The 25851-nt window shown below is 43.3% G+C and overlaps 1 protein-coding gene across 1 annotated transcript in view; it reads left to right on the forward strand.

Annotated features, from left to right (window-relative positions):
* bicc2 (bicaudal C homolog 2) overlaps positions 1 to 25851 on the forward strand; it is a 77522-nt gene that overhangs the window by 31004 nt on the left and 20667 nt on the right. Inside the window, exons 5-14 of the mRNA XM_061930230.1 lie at positions 509 to 670; positions 2286 to 2339; positions 2579 to 2794; positions 2854 to 3105; positions 9789 to 9920; positions 10007 to 10196; positions 13973 to 14106; positions 14203 to 14408; positions 18635 to 18740; positions 20966 to 21005. Of these exons, the coding sequence (XP_061786214.1) occupies positions 509 to 670; positions 2286 to 2339; positions 2579 to 2794; positions 2854 to 3105; positions 9789 to 9920; positions 10007 to 10196; positions 13973 to 14106; positions 14203 to 14408; positions 18635 to 18740; positions 20966 to 21005 (1492 nt within the window). The remainder of the gene's footprint in view (positions 1 to 508; positions 671 to 2285; positions 2340 to 2578; positions 2795 to 2853; positions 3106 to 9788; positions 9921 to 10006; positions 10197 to 13972; positions 14107 to 14202; positions 14409 to 18634; positions 18741 to 20965; positions 21006 to 25851) is intronic.

A 25851-nucleotide genomic window follows, 5' to 3' on the forward strand; every position in this document is an offset into this window, starting at 1 on the left:
AGAGTCCCTAAAGGGACATGGGGGAAATGTTTTATTTTTATTTTTTTTATTTTTTTATTTATTTATTTTTAGACATGTATCTCGTGCACATGTCTAAAAAAAAAAAAAAAAAAATTATAATTTTAAAAACATTTTTCAAACACCAATATACAGAGCCCCTAAAGAGACATGGGGGAAATGTTTTTTTTATTTTATTTATTTTTTTTTAGACATGTATCTCGTGCACAAGAGATACATGTCTAAAAAAAAAAATATATATATATATATATATATATATATAATTTTAAAAACTTTTTTTTTTTATAACTTGTTAAAAAAAAAGTTGCTTGTGCGCACAGGATACATGTCTAAAAAAAAAAAAAAAAAAAAAAAAATATATTAAAAAAAATATTTCCCCCATGTCCCTTTAGGGGCTCCGTACAGGAGCGACTGGTTTTGGGTTATGTACAAACAAACATGCGTGACAATACCAAGAACGGGATCTGTGCTGTGTGCTGAATAACCCCAGGTAAACAAAGTCACCCTCAAGATGGACGTGGCCTACACGGAGCACTCCCACGTCATCGGCAAGGGCGGCGGCAACATCAAGAAGGTGATGGAGGTCACTTCCTGTCACATCCATTTCCCGGACTCCAACCGCCACAATGCTGCGGGGGAGAAAAGCAACCAGGTGTGCTTAATGACCAAAAAGGTTTATCCAGACAATAACAGGACCTTTAATACAAACCCCGTTTCCATAAGAGTTGGGAAATTGTGTTAGATGTAAATATAAACGGAATACAATGATTTGCAAATCATTTTCAACCCATATTCAGTTGAATATGCTACAAAGACAACATATTTGATGTTCAAACTGATAAACATTTTTTTTTTTTTTGCAAATAATCATTAACTTTAGAATTTGATGCCAGCAACACATGACAAAGAAGTTGGGAAAGGTGGCAATAAATACTGATAAAGTTGAGGAATGCTCATCAAACACTAATTTTGAACATCCCACAGGTGAACAGGCAAATTGGGAACAGGTGGGTGCCATGATTGGGTATAAAAGTAGATTCACAAACAAGGATGGGGCGAGGGTCACCACTTTGTCAACAAATGCGTGAGCAAATTGTTGAACAGTTTAAGAAAAACCTTTCTCAACCAGCTATTGCAAGGAATTTAGGGATTTCACCATCTACGGTCCGTAATATCATCAAAGGGTTCAGAGAATCTGGAGAAATCACTGCACGTAAGCAGCTAAGCCCGTGACCTTCGATCCCTCAGGCTGTACTGCATCAACAAGCGACATCAGTGTGTAAAGGATATAACCACATGGGCTCAGGAACACTTCAGAAACCTACTGTCAGTAACTACAGTTGGTTGCTACATCTGTAATTGCAAGTTAAAACTCTCCTATGCAAGGCGAAAACTGTTTATCAACAACACCCAGAAACGCCGTCGGCTTCGCTGGGCCTGAGCTCATCTAAGATGGACTGATACAAAGTGGAAAAGTGTTCTGTGGTCTGACGAGTCCACATTTCAAATTGTTTTTGGAAACTGTGGACGCCGTGTCCTCTGGACCAAAGAGGAAGAGAACCATCCGGATTGTTATAGGCGCAAAGTGTAAAAGCCAGCATCTGTGATGGTATGGGGGTGCATTAGTGCCCAAGGCATGGGTAACTTACACATCTGTGAAGGCGCCATTAATGCTGAAAGGTACATACAGGTTTTGGAACAACATATACTGCCATCTAATCTTTTTCATGGACGCCCCTGCTTATTTCAGCAAGACAATGACAAGCCACGTTCAGCACGTGTTACAACAGCGTGGCTTTATAAAAAAAGAGTGCGGTTACTTTCCTGGTCCGCCTGCAGTCCAGACCTGTCTCCCATCGAAAATGTGTGGCGCATTATGAAGCGTAAAATACGACAGTTGAACGACTGAAGCTCTACATAAAACAAGAATGGGAAAGAATTCCACTTTCAAAGCTTCAACAATTAGTTTCCTCAGTTCCCAATCGTTTATTGAGTGTTGTTAAAAGAAAAGGGGATGTAACAAAGTGGTGAACATGCCCATGAAATTCTAAGTTAATTATTATTTGCAAAGAAAAAATAAAGTTTATGAGTTTGAACATCAAATATGTTGTCTTTGTAGTGCATTCAGTTGAATATGGGTTGAAAATTATTTGCAAATCATTGTATTCCGTTTATATTTACATTTAACACAATTTCCCATTTCATATGGAAACGGGGTTTGTACATAAACAATAAGATGACGTTTTATTTGTTCTCACCATCACCAGGTGTCAATAGCTGGACCCATGGAGGGAGTGGAGGAGGCCAGGAGGAGGATCAGAGTGAGTGGTCTATTTATAATCTCAGCAGAGCCTACCTGGGGATTGATTTTTATTTGTCTCAAAACTCAATTTCTTCACACCAGTCTGGACTCAGAGATCAATAGAATGATCAATAGAGCATCTGACACCCAATCAGACAGGTATATTTGTCAAAAAGGTTTAGTGTGTCTTTGTCCGGCGTCGCCTCGTTCGCCCCGTTCCTCTCACTTTGCCTCCGTCTTTTGTACTTTATGTGGCAGGATCTGCAGCCCCTGGCGTTGACCTTTGACCTCCCCGTCAGCCTGGCCCCTCAGGCTCTGCCGGACGCCGGCTCCCCGCTCGTCCAGCAGGTCGTGCAGACCCTGGGGGTCAGCGTGAGCTTCAGGGCGGTGCCACCCCAGCCTCAGGCGCAGCCCGCCTTCTTCGGGAGCTGCTGCACCGTGTGGGGCCTGCAGGGCAACGCGACAGCGGTGAAGGTCAGCGTCCGCACGTCGACCGCGCTCGCAAACCGTAACCACCACCGTGTGACCGGCAGAAGGCGACCTGCGTCTTGATGGAGCTGCTCCTGGGGTCGGAGGTGACGGGCGGCGCCGTGACCAGCCAGCTGGACGTCACCTCGCAGCAGCACCTCTTCCTGGTGGGGCAGAACGGCGCTCAATTCCTGAGCGTCATGCACCACACGCAGACCCAGATCGTTCTGCCGGACCTCAGCGCGCCTCAGAACTCGCCCTCGCTGCTCATCCAGGGCAGCCCGGATGGAGTGTGCCTGGCCCGGCAGCAGCTCATGGTACCTTGTACAACACTCCACACGCTAAACTACAGTACAAAGATCCTAATAACGTGCTAAAAAGTGTGTGCAAACTATACAATTGCATCTACTGTTAGTGGGCGTGTTGTGGGTGATCTACTAAGGTTTGCTAAAGGTTTGCGTATACTAACCCTGATCAACACTCCCGATTTTCCCGGGAGACTCCCGAATTTCATTGCAATCTCCCGGGGTAACCATTCTCCCGAATTTCTCCTAACAATATCGGGGGCGTGCCTTAAAGGCACTGTCTTTAGCGTCCTCTACAACCTGTCGTCGCGTCCGCTTTTCCTCCATACAAACAGCGTGCCGGCCCAGTCACATAATATATACGGCTTTTACACACACACAAGTGAATGCAACTCACTTGGTCAAAAGCCATACAGGTCACACTGAGGGTGGGTGTATAAACAACTTTAACACTGTTACAAATATGTGCCACACTGTGAACCCACACCAAACAAGAATGACAAACACATTTCGGGAGAACATCCGCACCGTAACACAACACAATCACAACAGAACAAATAACCAGAATCCCTTGCAGCACTAACTCTTCCGGGACGCTACAATATACACCCCCCCCAACCCTGCCCACCTCAACCAGCAATGCATCAACGGAGAGGGTGCTCAGCATGGTTAGAAAGATAGTGACAGAGAATAGAACGAGGATGGACAATTCAACCCTAAACTCACTCCTTTCCTGCAAATTAAATTTCACAGATGCTGCCCATACCTATGCTCCTTTAAAGGCTGTGCTACTGGCTGCAAAGCATTGCACTTTCAAATACAACAATGAGTGGAGAAGAGTTATGTGTGTGTATAGTTGTAAATAAATGAACACTGAAATTCAAGTATTTTATATATATATATATATAATCAGAATCAGAATCAGAATCAGCTTTATTGTCATTACGCAAGGTAACGAGATTGAGGCCATTCCATACAGTGCGATGTGTGCATGCTAGAAAAACAATGTGCAAATACATAAAAATATAAAAAATGTAGAAGTGCAATGAATATGGTGTGAAATGAATATATACATGAAAAAAAACAAAAACAAAACAAAAACAGGGTGGTTGGTGGAATGGGTTATTGCACCGAAGAGAAGGCAGTTATGAGGGACAATGGGGCAGTCCGTTCAGGATGGTTATGGCCCTGGGGAAGAAGCTGTTCTTTAGCCTGTTTGTTTTGGTTTTAAAGCACCTGTAGCGCTTCCCAGAGGGCAGCAGGTGGAACAGGTCAGAGCCAGGGTGGGTGCTGTCCTTGATGATGGCACTGGCTCTGTTGAGGCAGCGGGAGGTGTAGATGTCCGTCAGAGAGGGGAGAGGGCGGCCGATGATCTTCTGAGCCGTCTTGACCACTCTTTGCAGCCTCTCCCTGTCTGCTGCAGTGCAGCTGCCGTACCATACCGTAATACAGTAGGTCAGCAGGCTCTCGATGGACGAGCGGTAGAAGGTCAGCAGCAGGTCAGGCTTCAGGTTGTACTTCCCGAGGACTCTAAGGAAGTGTAGCCGCTGCTGAGCCTTCTTGATGATTGATGTGGTGTTGACTGTCCAGGAGAAGTCATTAGAGATGTGGACTCCAAGGTACCTGAAGGTGTGGACCCTCTCTACACGCTCGCCGTTGATGTAGAGGGGGGCAGGGTCGGTGCTGCTCCTCCTGAAGTCGACGATGATCTCTCTGGTCTTGCTGGTGTTGAGAGCGAGGTTGTTCTCCGAAGACCAGGCCGTCAGCTTCAGGACCTCCTCTCTGTAGGCAGCCTCGTCACCCCTGGAGATGAGCCCGACCACTGTGGTATCGTCGGCGAACTTGACGGTAAGGTTGTCACTGTGGGCCGGACTGCAGTCATGGGTGTAAAGGCAGTAGAGGAGGGGGCTCAGCACACAGCCCTGTGGGGAGCCGATGCTCAGCGTGCGGGAGGATGAGAGGTGCGGGCCAAGTCTCACATTCTGGGGTCGGTCCATTAGGAAGTCCCTTATCCATGCGTTTGTGAGAGGGGGGAGGCCAAGAGTGTCCAGTTTATTGCAGAGTCTGTCCGGGATTATTGTATTGAAGGCAGAGCTATAGTCCACAGAGAGCATCCGGACGTAGCTCTGCTGCTGCTCCAGGTGGTTCAGAGCAGAGTGGAGAGCAACAGCAATGGCGTCCTCTGTGGACCTGTTCGCCCGGTATGCGAACTGGTGGGGGTCGAAGTCTGGAGGGATATGGTCCTTGATGTGCTGGAGAACAAGTCGCTCGAAGCACTTCATGATTACCGGAGTGAGGGCCACTGGTCGGTAATCATTCAGGCTGGTGATGGGAGACTTCTTCGGCACCGGGATTATTGTAGATGACTTCAGGCAGGATGGGATGACTGCCTGAGCCAGGGAGAGGTTGAAGATCCTGGTGAGGGGGGGAGCGAGCTGGTGGGCGCACGTCCTGAGCACCTTTCCAGGTACTCCGTCTGGTCCGGTAGCCTTCCTGGGGTTCACAGCCAGGAGCACTCGTCTGACACTGTGCTCCTGTACAGTGAGTGGAGTGGCGCCGGAGCCCGGTGGGGGCGGGGGCAGGGCTGGAGCAGATGAGTGTCGCTGGGGGGTTTCGAAACGGGCAAAGAAACAGTTAAGCTCCTCTGCCAGTGTCGCACTCTGATCCGCAGTTGTCATATTGCAGCCTCTGAAGTTCGTGATGTCATGAATGCCCCGCCACACCTCCCGTGAGTTTTTGCTGGACAGATGGGACTCTATGCACCTCCTGTGGTCCGCCTTTGCTTTTTTAATCCCTCTCTTCAGGTCGGCTCTAGCAACACTGTACAGTGCCCTGTCCCCTGACCTGAAGGCTGCGTCGCGGGCCCTGAGGAGTGTGCGGACCTGGCTGGTCATCCAGGGTTTCTTGTTGGGGTAAACCCGGATGGTTTTTTCCACAGTCACATTCCCGATGCAGAACTTTATGTAGTCCAGCACCGTTCCTGTGGCTGTCTCCAGCTCCTGTTGTTGGAAGAGGTCCCAGTCTGTGTGTTGGAAGCAGTCCTGAAGTTTAGGGAGTGCATCGTCAGGTCAGCTCATAACAGTCTTTGTGATAGGCCTGGCCTGGCGTCTGATGGGGGTGTAGGTAGGAGAGAGCAGGAGGGAAAGATGGTCTGACTGTCCAAGCTGGGGGAGGGGTGTAGCTCTGTACGCGTGCTTTATGTTGGTATATACGTGGTCCAGGGTGTTCTTGCCCCTTGTAGAACACTTCACGTGCTGGTAGAACTTAGGGAGTACAGTCTTCAGATTGGCCTTATTAAAATCCCCTGCTATGATATGAACACCGTCGGGGTGGGCCCGCTGCTGTTCGTTGACGGTGTTCAGCAGAAGAGAGAGCGCTGTGTTTACTTTGGCGTCCGGTGGAATATACACAGCCGTGATGATAACAACAGACAGCTCTCTCGGGAGAAAAAAAGGCCGACATCTAACAGACATGTACTCCACGTCCGGGCAACAGTGCTGTTCAGTGATTGTCCCGTTGTTGCACCAGTTCTCATGCACGTAGATACAGAGCCCCCCTCCTCTGCTCTTACCGGAGTCCTTAGTTCTGTCCCGGCGGAGCAGAGTGCGTCCGGCTAGCTGCATGCTAGCATCGGGTATTTCCGGGTGAAGCCAGGTTTCGGTGATAATCATAGCACAACAGTCCCGAACATAGCGGTTCCCAGCAAGTTGTAACTCCAGGTCGTCCATCTTCTGTACAAGGGATCTGGCATTAGAGAGGAACAGGCTCGGTAGAGGTGGCTTGTGGGGTTGTTTCCTAAGCCTGAGCAAGACGCCGGACCTGCGGCCACGCTTCTGCTTCCTCTCCCTCCTCCGTCTAGGCCGTCTCCCAGACCCGACAACAAACCACGGAGAGCCCTGTGCTCTCGCTATGTCATCTGGGATGTTGTGCTCGTGGTGAAAGTCGCTCGAAACAGATATCTGGTGCGAGTTACCGATATCCAAGAGTGACTGGCGGGTGTACCGGGTGTTTGCAGTACAGGTGGTGCACAAAAGGAAAAAAAACATGAAGAAAAGAAGGAAGAAAGAGCACTGAAATGGAGAGCCGTAAGCCGCTGCGTCTGTGCGCGCCGCCATCTTGGATTTTTTATATATATATATATATATAAAATAAAATAAATATATATATAGCTAGAATTCACTGAAAGTCAAGTATTTCTTTTATTTATAAATATAAATTTATATATATATATATATATATATATATATATATATATATAAAAAAGAAATACTTGAATGTCAGTGATTTCTAGCTATAAATATACTCCTTAACCCCGCCCCCCGGCCCCATCCACCCCGATACCGCCCACCTCAACCCGATGCGATGGTGTGCCTGGAATGATCCAGCCGCAAGAAATTGCACATCGCAAGACATTTTTTCATATAGGAGATTTATTAGAGTTTCTTATATTTAAAAAAAATGAAAAAACAAACACCAATAAAAAACGAAAGCCAACGGACATCAAAACTAATCAATCGAATTTGTTTTAATCAGCCCCTGAACTCACCCAGGAGCGACAAAATTATAAAATGATATTGCGGAATAGACGACATATTTTTATTTCTGACATTCTGACACAGACAGAATATTCTCTCTCAAATGTCTGTTTTTGCCGAGCATTCGCCTCCTTTTTCACAGCCATTTGTGCTTAACTGTGCCAGTTTGCATGCACAATTGAAACGATAGACGTATAGACATTCTGCGATGTTGCGATGGTGTGCCTGGAACGATCCAGCCGCAAGAAAATGCATATCACAAGACATTTTTTCATATAGTAGATTTATCAGTGTTTCCTATATTTAAAAAAATGAAAAAACAAACATAAATAAAAAACAAAAGCCAACAGATATCAAAACTAATCAATTAAATTTGTTTTAATGAGCCCCAGAACAAAATTATAAAATGATTTTGCTGAATAGGCAATATATTTTTGTTTCTGACATTCTGACAGACAGAATATTCTCTCTCAATCGTCTGTTTTTGCCGAGCTTTCACCTCCTTTTTTCACCGCCGTTTTTGCTTAGCTGTGCCAGTTTGCATGCACAATTAAAACGATAGACGTATAGACATTCTGCGGTGTTGCGATGGTGTGCCTGGAATGATCCAGCCGCAAGAAAATGCATATCACAAGACATTTTTTCATATAGGAGATTTATTAGAGTTTCCTATATTAAAAACAAAAAACAAAAACAACACCAAAAAAACCCGAAAGCCAATGGACATCAAAATTAATCAATCAAATTTGTTTTAATCAGCCCCTGAACTCACCCAGGAGTGACAAAATTATAAAATGATATTGCTGAATAGGCGATATATTTTTGTTTCTGACACTCTGACACAGACAGAATATTCTCCCTCAATCGTCTGTTTTTTGCCGAGCATTCGCCTCCTTTTTCAAAACCGTTTGTGCTTAACTGTGCCAGTTTGCATGCACAATTCAAACGATAGACGTATAGACATTCTGCGGTGTTGCGATGGTGTGCCTGGAATGATCCAGGCGCAAGAAAATGCACGTCGCAAGACATTTTTTCATAAAAGAGATTTATTAGAGTTTCTTATATTTACAAAAATGAAAAAACAAACACCAATAAAAACGAAAGCCAACGGACATCAAAACTAATCAATCAAATTTGTTTTAATCAGCCCCTGAACACAATTATAAAATGATATTGCTGAATAGGCGATATATTTTTGTTTCTGACATTCTGACACAGACAGAATATTCTCTCTCAATCGTCTGTTTTTGCCGAGCATTCGCCTCCTTTTTCACAGCCGTTTGTGCTTATCTGTGCCAGTTTGCATGCACAATTCAAACGATAGACGTATAGACATTCTGCGGTGTTGCGATGGTGTGCCTGGAATGATCCAGCCGCAAGAAAATGCATATCACAAGACATTTTTTCATATAGGAGATTTATCAGAGTTTCCTATATTTAAAAAAATTAAAAAACAAACACCAAAAAAAACCCGAAAGCCAACGGACATCAAAACTAATCAATCAAATTTGTTTTAATCAGCCCGTGAACAAAATTATAAAATGATATTGCTGAATAGGCGATATATTTTTGTTTCTGACATTCTGACACAGACAGAATATTCTCTCTCAATCGTCTGTTTTTGCCGAGCATTCGCCTCCTTTTTCACAGCCGTTTGTGCTTAACTGTGCCAGTTTGCATGCACAATAGAAACGATAGACGTATAGACATTCTGCGGTGTTGCGATGGTGTGCCTGGAATGATCCAGCCGCAAGAAAATGCGTATCGCAAGACATTTTTTCATATAGGAGATTTATTAGAGTTTCCTATATTAAAACAAATGAAAAAACAAACACCAATAAAAACAAAAAGACATCAAAACTAATCAATCAAATGTGTTTTGATCAGCCCCTGAACTCACCCAGGAGCGACAAAATTATAAAATGATATTGCTGAATAGGCGATATATTTTTGTTTCTGACATTCTGACACAGACAGAATATTCTCTCTCAATCGCCTGTTTTTGCAGAGCATTCAACTCCTTTTTCACAACCATTTGTGCTTAACTGTGCCAGTTTATAAGAAACAATCCTCTGCAACCAGCACCAACTGACATTTTGCCGCTGTAATAACAGAATTCTGCAGAGGTTTAATTAGATGTTTGTGTCTGTTTTGATCCAGGACTGTCTGCCTGTGTGTTTGATGTTTGACATGCGTGAAGACATGGAGGCAGACCCCTGCACGCTGGCTCAGATGATGCAAAACCTGGGAGTCTTCATTAGTGTCAAGCCCAAAGTGAAGCAGACCAACAAGGTAGCACGACGTGATCCGTGTCTTCTACGTCCACGGGTGACGAGTTTTTATCTGACCTACTTCCTCTGTGCATGTAAACGTGGCAGTCAGTGGTGGTGAAAGGTCTGGAGAGGAACATCCAGTGTCTTTACGAAGCTCGTCGTCTGTTGCTGGGCTTGGACTCCTGTGACTCCGCCAAGGTGACCAAGGTGACCCCTGACCCTGCTCTGGCCGGCAATGAGCTGACCAGCTACTGGCTGAACATGTTGCTGCAGCAGCTGCGCCTCGCCGAACACGGTGAGCTTGCACATACTGTAAATAGTATCTAAGCAGCACATACTGTACATAGTATCTAAGCAGCACATACTGTAAAAAGTATCTATTGCTCATACTATAAATAGTATCTATTGCACATACTGTAAATAGTATCTATTGCACATACTGTAAATAGTGTCTAAGCAGCACATACTGTAAATAGTATCTAAGCAGCACATACTGTACATTTTATCTATTGCACATACTGTAAATAGTATCTAAGCAGCACATACTGTACATAGTATCTAAGCAGCACATACTGTAAAAAGTATCTATTGCTCATACTATAAATAGTATCTATTGCACATACTGTAAATAGTATCTATTGCACATACTGTAAATAGTGTCTAAGCAGCACATACTGTAAATAGTATCTAAGCAGCACATACTGTACATTTTATCTATTGCACATACTGTAAATAGTATCTATTGCACATACTGTAAATGTTATCTATTGCACATACTGTAAATACTAGTATCTACTGCACATACTGTAAATAGCATCTAAGCAGCACATACTGTAAATAGTATCTATTGCACATACTGTAAATGGTATCTATTGCACATACTGTAAATAGTATCTATGCAGCACATACTGTAAATAGTATCTATTGCACATACTGTACATTTTATCTATTGCACATACTGTACATTTTATCTATTGCACATACTGTAAATACTAGTATCTATTGCACATACTGTACATAGTATATATTGCACATACTGTAAATAGTATCTAAGCAGCACATACTGTAAATAGTATCTATTGCACATACTGTAAATAGTATCTATTGCACATACTGTAAATAGTATCTATTGCACATACTGTAAATAGTGTCTAAGCAGCATATACTGTAAATAGTATCTATTGCACATACTGTAAATAGTATATATTGCACATGCAGTAAATAGCATCTATTGCACATACTGTAAATAGTATATATTGCACATACTGTAAATAGTATCTAATTTACATACTGTAAATAGTATCTAAGCAGCACATACTGTAAATAGTATATATTGCACATACTGTAAATAGTATCTATTGCACATACTGTAAATAGTATCTAAGCAGCACATACTGTAAATAGCATCTATTGCACATACTGTAAATAGTATCTATTGCACATACTGTAAATAGTATCTATTGCACATACTGTAAATAGTATATATTGCACATACTGTAAATAGTATCTAATTTACATACTGTAAATAGTATCTAAGCAGCACATACTGTAAATAGTATATATTGCACATACTGTAAATAGTATCTATTGCACATACTGTAAATAGTATCTAAGCAGCACATACTGTAAATAGCATCTATTGCACATACTGTAAATAGTATCTATTGCACATACTGTAAATAGTATCTAAGCAGCACATACTGTAAATAGCATCTATTGCACATACTGTGAATAGTATATTTTGCACATACTATAAATAGTATATATTGCACATACTGTAAATAGTATCTAAGCAGCACATACTGTAAATAGTATCTATTGCACATACTGTAAATAGTATCTAATTTACATACTGTAAATAGTATCTAAGCAGCACATACTGTAAATAGTATATATTGCACATACTGTAAATAGTATCTAAGCAGCACATACTGTAAATAGTACATATTGCACATACTTTAAATAGTATCTAAGCAGCACATACTGTAAATAGTACAGTATCTATTACACATATTGTAAATAGTATCTAAGCAGCACATACTGTAAATAGTATATATTGCACATACTGTAAGTATTATCTATTTCACATACTGTAAATAGTATCTATTGCACATACTGTAAATAGTATCTAAGCAGCACATACTGTAAATAGTATCTAAGCAGCACATACTGTAAGTAGCATCTATTGCAGATACTGTAAATAGTATCTATTGCACATACTGTAAATAGTATCTAAGCAGCACATACTGTAAATAGTATCTATTGCACACACTGTAAATAGTATCTATTGCACATACCGTAAATAGTATCCAAGCAGCACATACTGTAAATAGCATCCAAGCAGCACTTACTGTAAAAATAGTATCTATTGCACATACTGTAAATAGTATCTATTGCACATACTGTAAATAGTATCTAAGCAGCACATACTGTAAATAGTATCTAAGCAGCACATACTGTAAATAGTATCTATTGCACATACTGTAAATAGTATCTATTGCACATACTGTAAATAGTATCTATTGCACATACTGTAAATAGTATCTAAGCAGCACCTACAGCAAATAGTATCTATTGCACATACTGTAAATAGTATCTAAGCAGCACATACTGTGAATAGTATCTATTGCACATACTGTAAATAGTATCTATTGCACATACTGTAAATAGTATCTAAGCAGCACATACTGTAAATAGTATCTATTGCACATACTGTAAATAGTATCTAAGCAGCACATACTGTAAATAGTATCTATTGCACATACTGTAAATAGTGTCTAAGCAGCACATACTATAAATAGTATCCAAGCAGCACATACTGTAAATAGCATCCAAGCAGCACTTACTGTAAAAATAGTATCTATTGCACATACTGTAAATAGTATCTATTGCACATACTGTAAATAAGATATATATAGCACATACTGTAAATAGTATCTAAGCAGCACATACTGTAAATAGTATCTAAGCAGCACTTACTGTAAATAGTATCTATTGCACATACTGTAAATAGTATCTATTGCACATACTGTAAATAGTATCTATTGCACATACTGTAAATAGTATCTAAGCAGCACATACTGTAAATAGTATCTAGTGCACATACTGTAAATAGTATCTATTGCACATACTGTAAATAGTATCTATTGCACATAAATAGCTTTAGACAATAGACAAATTACTGGTCAATAATTGCATTACTTTCACATTAACATTGACTGTAATTTACTGTGAAATTTATCTTTACAGCAATTTACTGTAACTGCCGAGTTGTCTTTTTACGGTTAATTACAAAAATGTTAAAATCCTGTGACTTTGCAATTGTAATTTTATAATTACAGTAAAAACTCTCTCGGTTAACAGCCTACCGCTACTTACAGTACAGTACACGAGTGTGCAGCATAGTTTATCACCTATCAGTTTGAATTCACAGTAATTTGTTGTGCTGTCACACAGAACTACGGTTACAGCATTTTACTGTGAAATAACAGTGAAATATAAGGATATCATCATTTTTTACAGTCATATGATGTAATTTTACAGTCCATTTTTATTACAGTAAAAATGCTGTGTTTACAGTATAGCCATTGTCATGACCCGAGGTCCGGATCATGTTTTGTTTAGTTATGTTCTGCTAGTTTTGGACTCCCCTAGTTCCTGTTTTGTGCACTTCTGGGTTTGTTTTGGTTACCATGGGTACTAATTGGTTTCACCTGCCTCTGATTAGTGTTCGGCACTAATCAGAGAGCTATTTAATTTATTCACGTTGCTCGCCACAGTCGGTCTGGCTTCATGCAACAGTCACGCTTGTAGTTCTTGTCTCCGAGTTCATGCTTCCTGTGCTAAGAGGTAACCTTGGCTTCCCACGTTTTCCTTCTGCTTGTTTTTGTGTTTTTGGTACGTGTTTAATTTTGAAGATTAAACCATGTTCCTACCTGCAAGTCCTGTCCGGAGTGATCCGTTTGCATCCCGGGGGTACAAACCTTGTGGCATAATCTTGTGCCTGCAGTAGTTGACAGACATTCCGATTAAAGTTGCAATACTTCTGTGTGTTCTTGGTATGTTAAAAAGGCCCTCTATCAGGTCCCGCGCTCGAAGTTATGAGTGGTACAAAGCCCCGCCCGTCACCCCCACCCGGGCTCCCAGCCCCTACTGAGGAAGTCAGGGCCGGACTGAAGGGAACAGACTGCCGCCCCCTGGAGAAGGTATTGTGCTAACATAGACTTGCAGAAACTAAACGACTCTAGCTCACAGATGACACGTATAGAATACTCACAGTACATTTGCTCCTATTTTTGTAGATTCTAGAAAACGACGACCTGTCGGGACAATCTGAGGACGAGAGCCCTCAGGACAGGGTGATGTTGATGTCATCGGAGGATGCGTTGAACTTCCCCACCAGCAGGATGGCACTGATGGGCCGTAGGGGGAGTCTGCAAGGTCCGGAGTTGAGCAAGGTTTTCAGCCAGGCCAGGCGTCACTCCACTGGGCAGGCGTTAACATGCAGGTGAGGCCGGGTCACGTGCAAACACACATCCATACAGTGTTTGCCACACAAATAAAAGAACACTGAATAAAAGAAAGCTAAACAAAACCACTCGCCCTCTGAAGACCCCAGACAGATAGGCAATGGAGAAGGAACACAGAGGTGTGTGCAGAGTGCTTGTGGAACTTGTACTGGAAGTACTGTGTTTTTCTGGAGACTGGAGGAGATTCGGATCATACTTGCCAATCCTCCCGAATTTTCCGGGAGACTCCCGAATTTCAGTGCCTCTCCCGAAAATCTCCCGGGACAACCATTCTCCCGAATTTCTCCCGATTTCCAGCCGGACTCAAGGCACGCCCTCTCCAGGTCCGTGCGGACCTGAGTGAGGACAGCCTGTCAAACCCCACCCCTCACACACATCCCAATCTCCCGAATTTGGAGGTCTCAAGGTTGGCAAGTATGATTCGGATGGGAGACGAAAAAGCTTCACAGTGTCTTGGCTGAATGAGCAGGTATCGGGCACCTCGGTCTCCTTACACGTATCCTCGCTCATCCATGCAGACCGGACACTGGCCGAGAGTTAGTGGGCGGATGAGGGTGGAGTCGGCTCTCTTGGTTGCTTTGTTGAGTCTGCTCCTGTCTCTGGCCATGCTCCCCCCCACCCCCTCATCCCAATCTCCCGAATTTCGAGGTCTCAAGGTTGGCGAGTATGATTCGGATGGAGAGAAAGGGCTGCGGAGACAAAAAAGCTTCACAGTGTCTTGGCTGAATGAGCAGGTATCGGGCACCTCGGTCTCCTTACACGTATCCTCGCTCATCCATGCAGACCGGACACTGGCCGAGAGTTAGTGAGCGGATGAGGGTGGAGTCGGCTCTCTTGGTTGCTTTGTTGAGTCTGCTCCTGTCTCTGGCCATGCTCCCCCCACCCCCTCATCCCAATCTCCCGAATTTCGAGGTCTCAAGGTTGGCGAGTATGATTCGGATGGAGAGAAAGGGCTGCGGAGACAAAAAAGCCTCACAGTGTCTTGGCTGAATGAGCAGGTATCGGGTACTTCGGTCTCCTTACACGTATCCTCGCTCATCCATGCAGACCGGACACTGGCCGAGAGTTAGTGGGCGGCCGAGGGTGGAGTCGGCTCTCTTGGTTGCTTTGTTGGGTCTGCTCCTGTCTCTGGCCATGCTCCCCCAACCCCCCCATACCAATCTCCCGAATTTCGAGGTCTCAAGGTTGGCGAGTATGATTCGGATGGAGAGAAAGGGCTGCGGAGACGAAAAAGCCTCACAGTGTCTTGGCTGAATGAGCAGGTATCGGGTACTTCGGTCTCCTTACACGTATCCTCGCTCATCCATGCAGACCGGACACTGGCCGAGAGTTAGTGGGCGGCCGAGGGTGGAGTCGGCTCTCTTGGTTGCTTTGTTGGGTCTGCTCCTGTCTCTGGCCATGCTCCCCCCACCCCCCCATCCCAATCTCCCGAATTTCGAGGTCTCAAGGTTGGCGAGTACGATTCGGATGGAGAGAAAGGGCTGCGGAGACGAAAAAGCTTCACAGTGTCTTGGCTGAATGAGCAGGTATTGGGTACTTCGGTCTCCTTACACGTATCCTCGCTCATCCATGCAGACCGGACACTGGCCGAGAGTTAGTGGGCGGCCGAGGGTGGAGTCGGCTCTCTTGGTTGCTTTGTTGGGTCTACTCCTGTCTCTGGCCATGCTCCCCCAACCCCCCCATACCAATCTCCCGAATTTCGAGGTCTCAAGGTTGGCGAGTATGATTCGGATGGAGAGAAAGGGCTGCGGAGACGAAAAAGCCTCACAGTGTCTTGGCTGAATGAGCAGGTATCGGGTACTTCGGTCTCCTTACACGTATCCTCGCTCATCCATGCAGACCGGACACTGGCCGAGAGTTAGTGGGCGGCCGAGGGTGGAGTCGGCTCTCTTGGTTGCTTTGTTGGGTCTGCTCCTGTCTCTGGCCATGCTCCCCCCACCCCCCCATCCCAATCTCCCGAATTTCGAGGTCTCAAGGTTGGCGAGTACGATTCGGATGGAGAGAAAGGGCTGCGGGGACGAAAAAGCTTCACAGTGTCTTGGCTGAATGAGCAGGTATCGGGCACCTCGGTCTCCTTACACGTATCCTCGCTCATCCATGCAGACCGGACACTGGCCGAGAGTTAGTGGGCGGCCGAGGGTGGAGTCGGCTCTCTTGGTTGCTTTGTTGAGTCTGCTCCTGTCTCTGGCCATGCTCCCCCCAACCCTCCATCCCAATCTCCCGAATTTCGAGGTCTCAAGGTTGGCGAGTATGATTCGGATGGAGAGAAAGGGCTGCGGAGACGAAAAAGCTTCACAGTGTCTTGGCTGAATGGGTATATATCGGGCACCTCGGTCTCCTTACACGTATCCTCGCTCATCTATGCAGACCGGACACTGGCCGAGAGTTAGTGGGCGGCCGTGGGTGGAGTCAGCTCCTTTGGTTGCAATGTTGGGTCTAATCCTGTCTCTGGCCATGCTCCCCCCCACCCCTTCAGAGGCCACCACAGTGTGTGTGGGTGTTGAAATTATGTTTTTGATGAGAAAAAAACAGATATTCAGTCTAAGCCTGGGCCCCTGGAGAGTGGGTCAAGACTGAGGCCAAGGGAAAACAAAAATTCATAGCCATAGCACACATAAACGTGTGTAAGAGGGAAACAACAAAGGACAATAAAGACAATAAAAGGGCAGAGCTGATGCAACCATCCACTTCTACACACAGCCTCAAAAGTAAAACAACAACAAAAAACAAAAAAAAACAGAGACAGGAGCAGACCCAACAAAGCAACCAAGAGAGCCGACTCCACCCTCGGCCGCCCACTAACTCTCGGGCAGTGTCCAGTCCGCATGGATGAGCAAGGATTCAGCCAAGACACTGTGAAGCTTGTCCGTCCCGGCGCTCAGTGCCAGCTCCGCAGCCCTGTCTCTTCATACGCATCTCCTCCAGTCTCTCCAAACGGACTCTGGCGTGGCAGAGACCCAGCAGCTATTCTCCGTGGCCAAAAGGCTCCCAGGAGGCAGATCCAGAAGTTCACAAAAAAGCACCGCAGAAGCCACCCCTTGTCACACAGTCCCAAAGGGGTCCCGGACCAAAGGCAAAAAAAACCCACATGAGGGAAACATCAGGAACACAAAAGGATGACACAAGAGCACAGAGCTCCCGCCAACAGCAGCCACTACAGTCTCGTCATCTTGGGGGGAAAAAAGTGTGTGCTATGGCTATGAGGTTTTTTCTCTTCCTTGGCCTGTCATGATCCGTGGTCCGGTTCGGGATTTGTGTTTTCGGTTAGTTTTGGACTCCTTCAGTTCCTGTTTGTGCACCTCCTGAGTTTGTTACCATGGCTACTTATGATTTTCACCTGCCTCTGGTGTTTGGGACGCTCACCTGGTTCTAATCAAGAGACATTATTTAAGCCTGCCTTTGCCGGTAACTCGTCCTGGCTTCTTTGTTTGCTTCACGCTACTGTTACGAAAGTTTTGCTTGCCTCCTAGCTCATGCTGAGTCCAGCTTCAAGTGCTATCGGCACCTTGTTCCGTCGGTTGTTTTCTGTTTTGTACCTCTTCGATTCTTGTTTCAAGATTAAATCATGTTCCTACCTGCAAGTCCTGTCCGGAGTCGTCCGTTTGCATCCCGGGAGAACGAACCTCGCATAAAGATGCGACCCCAACGTAACATGGCCTCCGTCTGGACCCCCTTTCCAGGCCCCCAGGCTTAGACTGAATAGCGATCCTGTTCTGTCTCCCTGTAATGTTTGATCTTGTTCTGTCTCCATGTAATGTTTGTCTGATCTTGAATGGGATTGTGCTGAAAATCTTAATTTCCCCTCTGGGATTAATAAAGTACTTCTGACTCCGATTCTGATTCAAGAACCCTTCTGAGAGTACAGAGCTGTCCACAGTCCCACGGCCAGGACAAAACCACTCTACTCCTCCTGAATCCGAGGCTCAAATATCTGGCAAAGCCTTCTCTCCAGTACACATGAACAGACCTATCTAATCTTTTTCTTCTCCAATCGCTAGCCTGCCGACTGGTCCTTTCATTGTCTAACTTTTATCTTCTTCCTGTGTAAGAAACAGTTCACACCACACAGCTGTGTTCGACTGTTACGCAGCTCATAATTATACACAATATAAATGCTGGCTTTGCAGTCTTCCGGTTGCCGCGGTGTTTGTCTTTTAATTGCTACTTGTGTGTGTGTGTGTGTGTTATCTCTTCAATGCACAAGGATGCTGAATGCAGAAATTGAGCGTGGGAGGAGCGAGCAGAGGAACAGCCTGAGGAGAGATGCGATGCAGTCCCGGGATGTTTGCGTAAGCTCTTCGGAATCTGAGGTGAGGATGCAAAGAATAAAATAAAACACAGTCTTTATATTCGACACAGAGCACACAATTTTTCTAAATACACAAATACAACAGCCACCAAGCCGCACAAAATAAGACTTATCCTTTGTGCTGCTTCCGATCGATTTCTTTTGTCCTGGGGATCATACTTGCCAAACCTCTCGAATTTTCCGGGAGACTCCCGAATTTCAGTGCCTCTCCCGGAAATCTCCCGGGACAACCATTCTCCGGAATTTCTCCCGATTTCCAGCCGGACAACAAGGCACGCCCCCTCCTGGTCCGTGCGGACCTGAGTGAGGACAGCCTGTCGTCATGTCCGCTTTTCCTCCATACAAACAGCGTGCCGGCCCAGTCACGTTATAACATCTACGGCTTTTGGAGAGTGCACAACTGCACACACAACAAGAAGGAGACGAAGAAGAGACAGTCGTGGCGACGACGAGTAAGAAGAAGAAGTACGCTTGCAAGTCATCAGAGAGGGTGTTGAGCATGGTTAGAAAGATAGTGACAGAGAATAGAACGAGGATGCTCCTTCAAAGGCTGTGCTACTGGCTGCAAAGCATTGCACTTTCAAATACAACAATGAGTAGAGGAGTGTTATGTGTGTGTATATGTGTAATAAATATATATATATATATATATAGCTAGAATTCACTGAAAGCATACTTGCCAACCCTCACGAATTTTCCGGGAGACTCCCAAATTTCAGTGCCTCTCCCGAAAATCTCCCGGGACAACCATTCTCCCGAAAATCTCCCGATTTCCAGCCGGACAACTATATTGGGGGCGTGCCTTAAAGGCACTGCCTTTAACGTTGTCTCTCACCTGAAAAGGAGACTATTATATATGTCTCCATTATCCATAGGTTTATCTATAACCCATTAAGTAGGCAGGCACGGAACTATTTCTCAGCGTGTGTTTATTCCAGCCGGCACGTTCATACATCATACTTGCCAACCCTCCCGGATTTTCCGGAAGACTCCCGAAATTCAGCGCCTCTCCCGAAAACCTCCTGGGACAAATTTTCTCCCGAAAATCTCCCGAAATTCAGGCGGACCTGAGTCTGCTTTCCCACGATATAAACAGTGTGCCTGCCCAATCACATTATAACTGTAGAATGATCGAGGGCGAGTTCTTGGTTTCTTATGTGGGTTTATTGTTAGGCAGTTTCATTAACGTCCTCCCAGCGCGGTAACAACACACAACAACAGCAGCCACGTTTTTGTCTACCGTAAAGCAGTTCGTCTGCCGTAAACAGCAATGTTGTGACACTCTTAAACAGGACAATACTGCCATCTATAACATATACGGCTTTTAGAGAGTGCAGTGCACAACTGAATGGATATAGTCACTCATGAACGGTCAGAGAAGCACAAGGCTGGTCACAGCCCAGTATTATGGGCCACCTTGCAAGCAACATTCCGTTCTCATTTGCGGACGTTTCCAACAAATCCGTGAAGGATATGTTCCCACTCGCCAGTACTCAAATGGCAGAACAAAAGCTACTCAAATAGAGAAAGGTAAGTGTTTTTTTATTTTTTTATTTCAGTGAATTCTAGCTATAAATATACTCCTCCCCCAGCCAGCATCTGTGATGGTATGAGGGTGCATTAGTGCCCAAGGCATGGGTAACTTACACATCTGAAAGGTACGTACATACAGGTTTTGGAACAACATATGCTGCCATCTAAGCGCCGTCTTTTTCATGGACGCCCCTGCTTATTTCAGCAAGACAATGCCGAGCCACATTCAGCACGTGTTACAACAGCGTGGCTTCGTAAAAAAAAAAAAGAGTGCGGGTACTTTCCTGGCCCGCCTGCAGTCCAGACCTGTCTCCCATCGAAAATGTGTGGCGCATTATGAAGCGTAAAATACGACAGCGGAGACCCCGGACTGTTGAACGACTGAAGCTCTACATAATACAAGAATGGGAACGCTTCAACAATTAGTTTCCTCAGTTCCCAATCGTTTATTGAGTGTTGTTAAAAGAAAAGGTGATGTAACACAGTCTCATCCCTGGTGTTTCTCACGCTTACACAAAGGTGCACAAAGTATTAACAGGCTTACCGCCATCCGTAAGTGCTGTCTCATGCGCGAGTGTTGCTGTAAACGAGCCGTAAAAGACCCCCCCCCCCCCCCCGCCCCCCTGCCTGTTCCAAGGTGTCACAAAGTCGTGCATTATTTAACTACTTTGTTTGCTGTTTGTGCTTTTGTAGGTTTATGACTATGAGAAGAAGAAACTGCTGGCAACCAGAGGTTTGTGCTTCTAAATGTTTAATAGGGCTCCTTGTCTTGTACTGTGCCGAGCAGAGAGCGGCGCTAATGTAATATTCACAGGCCTGTAGCATATGGACAAAAGTCTGAATCAATTCATTAACCCAAGGGTTTGCAGTCAGCCTCTCCTCAGAGAATATAATATGTCTCCTTCCAAAAGGCCTACTCCTTTAAAAAGAATTCTGCAGCATATGTTGTGGATACTCGCTTTACTTTCTTCAATTGGAACTGAAATCTTTTGTGGAGTTTTGCCTATTGTTCACAATCATTATGAGAGACAAGAAGACGGATGTATTTTTTTAATGCATTCTAAACCGTGAATAAACATATATGAAAGTCTGCTTACAACGGAGCCAATGATAGGTCCTCTATTCCGCCCGTAAATCCCTTTAAGGAAATAAATATACATTTTGTGTCTTAAATAATAACCAAATGTTAGTGATATTGTTATTACGAGCGCTGACGCAGACAAACTATTTATAGCAGCGTCATGATCAGAGGGCGCTAACTAACTAGCTGGTGTGGCTATGATGACATCATCGGCTGGTGAGCTGCTTCCTCGCCTTAGAGCTTGTGAAAGTAGGATGAGGAAGGAAAAGGATGATGAAGAAGAAGAAGGACGATGAAGAAGAAGAAGGATGATGAAGAAGAAAACTAAGGATGATGGTGATGATGATCATGATGATGATGATGAAGAAGAATAAGGATGATGAAGAAGAAGAAGAAGAAGGATGAAGAAAAAGAAGATGGACGATGATGAAGAAGAAGGATGATGATAAAGAAAAAGGATGATGATGATGAAGGAGAATGAAGAAAAAGAAGAAGGACGATGAAGAAGGATGATGAAGAATAAGAATATGATGAAGAAGAAAAAGAAGGATGATGATGATGATGAAGAAGAAGGATGACGAAGAGGAAAAAGAAGGATTATGATGATGACGAAGAAGAAGGATGATGAAGAAGAAGGTTGATGAAGATGAAGAAGAAGGATGATGAAGAAGAATGATGATGAAGAAGAAGGATGATGAAGATGAAGAAGAAGGATGATGAAGAAGAATGATGATGAAGAAGAAGGATGATGAAGAAGAATGATGATGAAGAAGAAGGATGATGAAGAAGAAGGATGATGAAGAAGAAGGATGATGAAGAAGAAAAAGAGAGATGATGATGATGAAGAAGGATGATGAAGAAGAATGATGATGAAGAAAAAGAATGATGATGATGAAGGATGATGAAGAAGGATGATGAAGATGATGATGAAGAAGGATGATGACGAAGAAGAAAAGGAAGGATGATGATGATGATGAAGAAGAAGGATGATGCAGAAGAAAAAGAGGGATGATGATGATGAAGGATGATAAAGAAGAATGATGATGAAGAAAAAGGATGATGATGATGAAGAAGGATGATGAAGAATAAGGATGATGAAGAAGGATGATGAAAATGATGATGATGAAGAAGAAGGATGATGAAGAAGAAAAGGAAGAATGATGATGATGATGATGAAGAAGAAGGATGATGACGAAGAAGGATGATGAAGAAGGATGATGAAGAACAAAAAGAAGGATGATGATGAAGAAGGATGATGAAGATAATGATGAAGAAGAAGGATGATGAAGAAGAAAAGGAAGGATGATGATGATGATGAAGAAGTAGGATGATGAAGAAGAAGGATGATGAAGAAGAAAAAGATGGATGATGATGATGAAGAAGGATAATGAAGAAGAATGATGATGAAGAAAAAAGGATGATGATGATGAAGAAGGATGATAAAGAAGAAGGATGATGAAGATGATGATGAAGAAGAAGGATGATGAAGAAGGATGATGAAGAAGAAAAGGAAGAATGATGATGATGATGATGAAGAAGAAGGATGATGAAGAAGAAGGATGATGAAAAACAAAAAGAAGGATGATGATGAAGAAGGATGATGAAGAACAAAAAGAATGATGAGGATGAAGAAAAAGGACGATGAAGAAGAAAAGGGAGGATGATGATGATGAAGAAGAAGGATGATGAAGAAGAAGGATGATGAAGAAGAAAAAGAAGGATGATGATGATGAAGAAGAATGATGATGAAGAAAAAGGATGATGATGATGAAGAAGGATGATGAAGAAGAAGGATGATGAAGAAAAAAAGGAAGAATGATGATGATGATGAAGAAGGATGATGACGAAGAAGGATGATGAAGAACAAAAAGAAGGATGATGATGAAGAAGAAGGACGATGAAGAAGAAAAAGAAGGATGATGATAATGAAGAAGGATGATAAAGAAAAAAGAAGGATGATGATGATGAAGAAGGATGACGAAGAAGAAGGTTGATGATGAAGAATAAGGATGATGAAGAAGGATGATGATGAAGAAGAAGGATGATGAAGAAGAATGATGAAGAAGAAGGATGATGATGAAGAAGGATGATGAAGAAGAATTATGAAGAAGAAGGGTAAAGAAGAAGAAGGATGATGATAAAGAAGGATGATGAAGAACAAAAAGAAGGATGATGATGAAGAAGGACGATGAAGAAGAAAAAGAAGGATGATGATGATGAAGAAGGATGATGAAGAAAAAAAGAAGGATGATGATGATGAAGAAGGATGATGAAGAAGAATGATGATGAAGAAGAAGGATGATGAAGAAGAAGGATGATGAAGAAGAATGATAAAGAAGAAGGATGATGATGAAGAAGAAGGATGATGAAGAAGGATGATGAAGAAGAATGATGAAGAAGACGGGTAAAGAAGAAGAAGGATGATGATAAAGAAGGATGATGAAGAAGAAAAAGAAGGATGATGGTGATGATGATGATGATGAAGAAGAAGGACGATGAAGAATAAGGATGACGAAGAAGAAGAAGATGGGCGATGAAGAAGAAGAAGAAGGATGATGAAGAAGAAGAAGGATGAAGAAGAAGAAGAAGGATGATGAAGAAGAAGAAGGATGATGAAGAAGAAAAATGGCCAGAAGGACACAAAAAGATGCTTGGTTCCCTTCACCCCGTTTCTTTCTGAGGATTATGAGACATTCTTCATCTAAATAGGAATATATGAATATCTTAATGACAGCAGACATTGTACAGTAAGGGCTGCTTTATTATGCTTGTTGGCGCTCATGAAGTCTACAGTGACAAAGATAAAAATGAAAAAAATACACAAATATTAACGTGGCCGTTACTACATTACATATATACTCACATCATGGGATAGGCTCCAGCACCCCCGTGACCCAGTAAGGGACAAGCGGTAGAAAATGCGTACGTCCAATGGAACATTTAAAGTTTTGGTGTTGTTTACTGGCGTCATACTGCAGTCTACACGTATCTCCTATGTGTGACCGCCATCATATTGCAGTCGACACGTATCTCTTATGTCTGACTACCATCTACTGGTCACACTTATAGATGCAGTCTGCATCTTAATGACAGCAGACATTGTACAGTAAGGGATGCTTTAGTATGTTTGTTGGCGCTCATGAAGTCTACAGTGATAAGGATAAAAATGACCAAAATACACAAATATTAACGTGGCCGTTACTACATTACATATACACTCACATCATGGGATAGGCTCCAGCACCCGCCCCGCGACCCAGTAAGGGACAAGCGGTAGAAAATGCGTACGTCCAATGGAACATTTAAAGTTTTGGTGTTGTTTACTGGCGTCATATTGCAGTCTACGCGTATCTCCTATGTGTGACCGCCATCATATTGCAGTCGACACGTATCTCTTATGTCTGACTACCACCTACTGGTCACACTTATAGATGCAGTCTGCATCTTAATGACAGCAGACATTGTACAGTAAGGGATGCTTTAGTATGTTTGTTGGCGCTCATGAAGTCTACAGTGATAAAGATAAAAATGACCAAAATACACAAATATTAACATGGCCGTTACTACATTACATATACACTCACATCATGGGATAGGCTCCAGCACCCGCCCCGCGACCCAGTAAGGGACAAGCGGTAGAAAATGTGTCCATCCAATGGAACATTTAAAGTTTTGGTGTTGTTTACTGGCATCATATTGCAGTCTACACGTATCTCCTATGTGTGACCGCCATCATATTGCAGTCGACACATATCTCTTATGTCTGACTACCATCTACTGGTCACACTTATAGATGCAGTCGGCATCTTAATGACAGCAGACATTGTACAGTAAGGGCTGCTTCATTATGTTTGTTGGCGCTCATGAAGTCTACAGTGATAAAGATAAAAATGACCAAAATACACAAATATTAACGTGGCCGTTACTACATTACATATACACTCACATCATGGGATAGGCTCCAGCACCCCCCACCCCCACCCCCACCCCCCCGCGACCCAATAAGGGACAAGCGGTAAAAAATGGATGGATGGATGCATATAAAACCTTAATTCTAATGGGCTCCATTGTAAGTAAACCTTTAATCGCAATTATTTAAAAAAAAAAAAAAATCAGAATCACTTTTAAAAATGTTTTTATTAATCAATTTTAATAAAAAAAATTTTTTTTTTAATTAATTAATTTAATTAATTAAAATTAATAATTATTAATTAATAATATAATTTATTATTAATAAAGCATAACAATTAGCTCTTCTCTCACAACACTCTTAAGTTGGGGTACCACTTTATGTCCAAATACTTTTGTCCACATTGTGTATTGTAAAAGTACTTATTTGTGCAAGTGTCGTTATTATCAAGTTGTCCCCCGCCGCTATACATTTGTTTTTTTCTGCAAAAGTGTTATCGCCGCAGAAGCAGTATGCCTATTTACAATTCATTTAAATGGAGGCCGCGCATTGATAACATGAGATTGGAAACACTATCGTGCATGTTTA

Source organism: Nerophis lumbriciformis, linkage group LG36 (assembly GCF_033978685.3).
Source record: "Nerophis lumbriciformis linkage group LG36, RoL_Nlum_v2.1, whole genome shotgun sequence".
NCBI classification, from domain to species: domain Eukaryota; kingdom Metazoa; phylum Chordata; class Actinopteri; order Syngnathiformes; family Syngnathidae; genus Nerophis; species Nerophis lumbriciformis.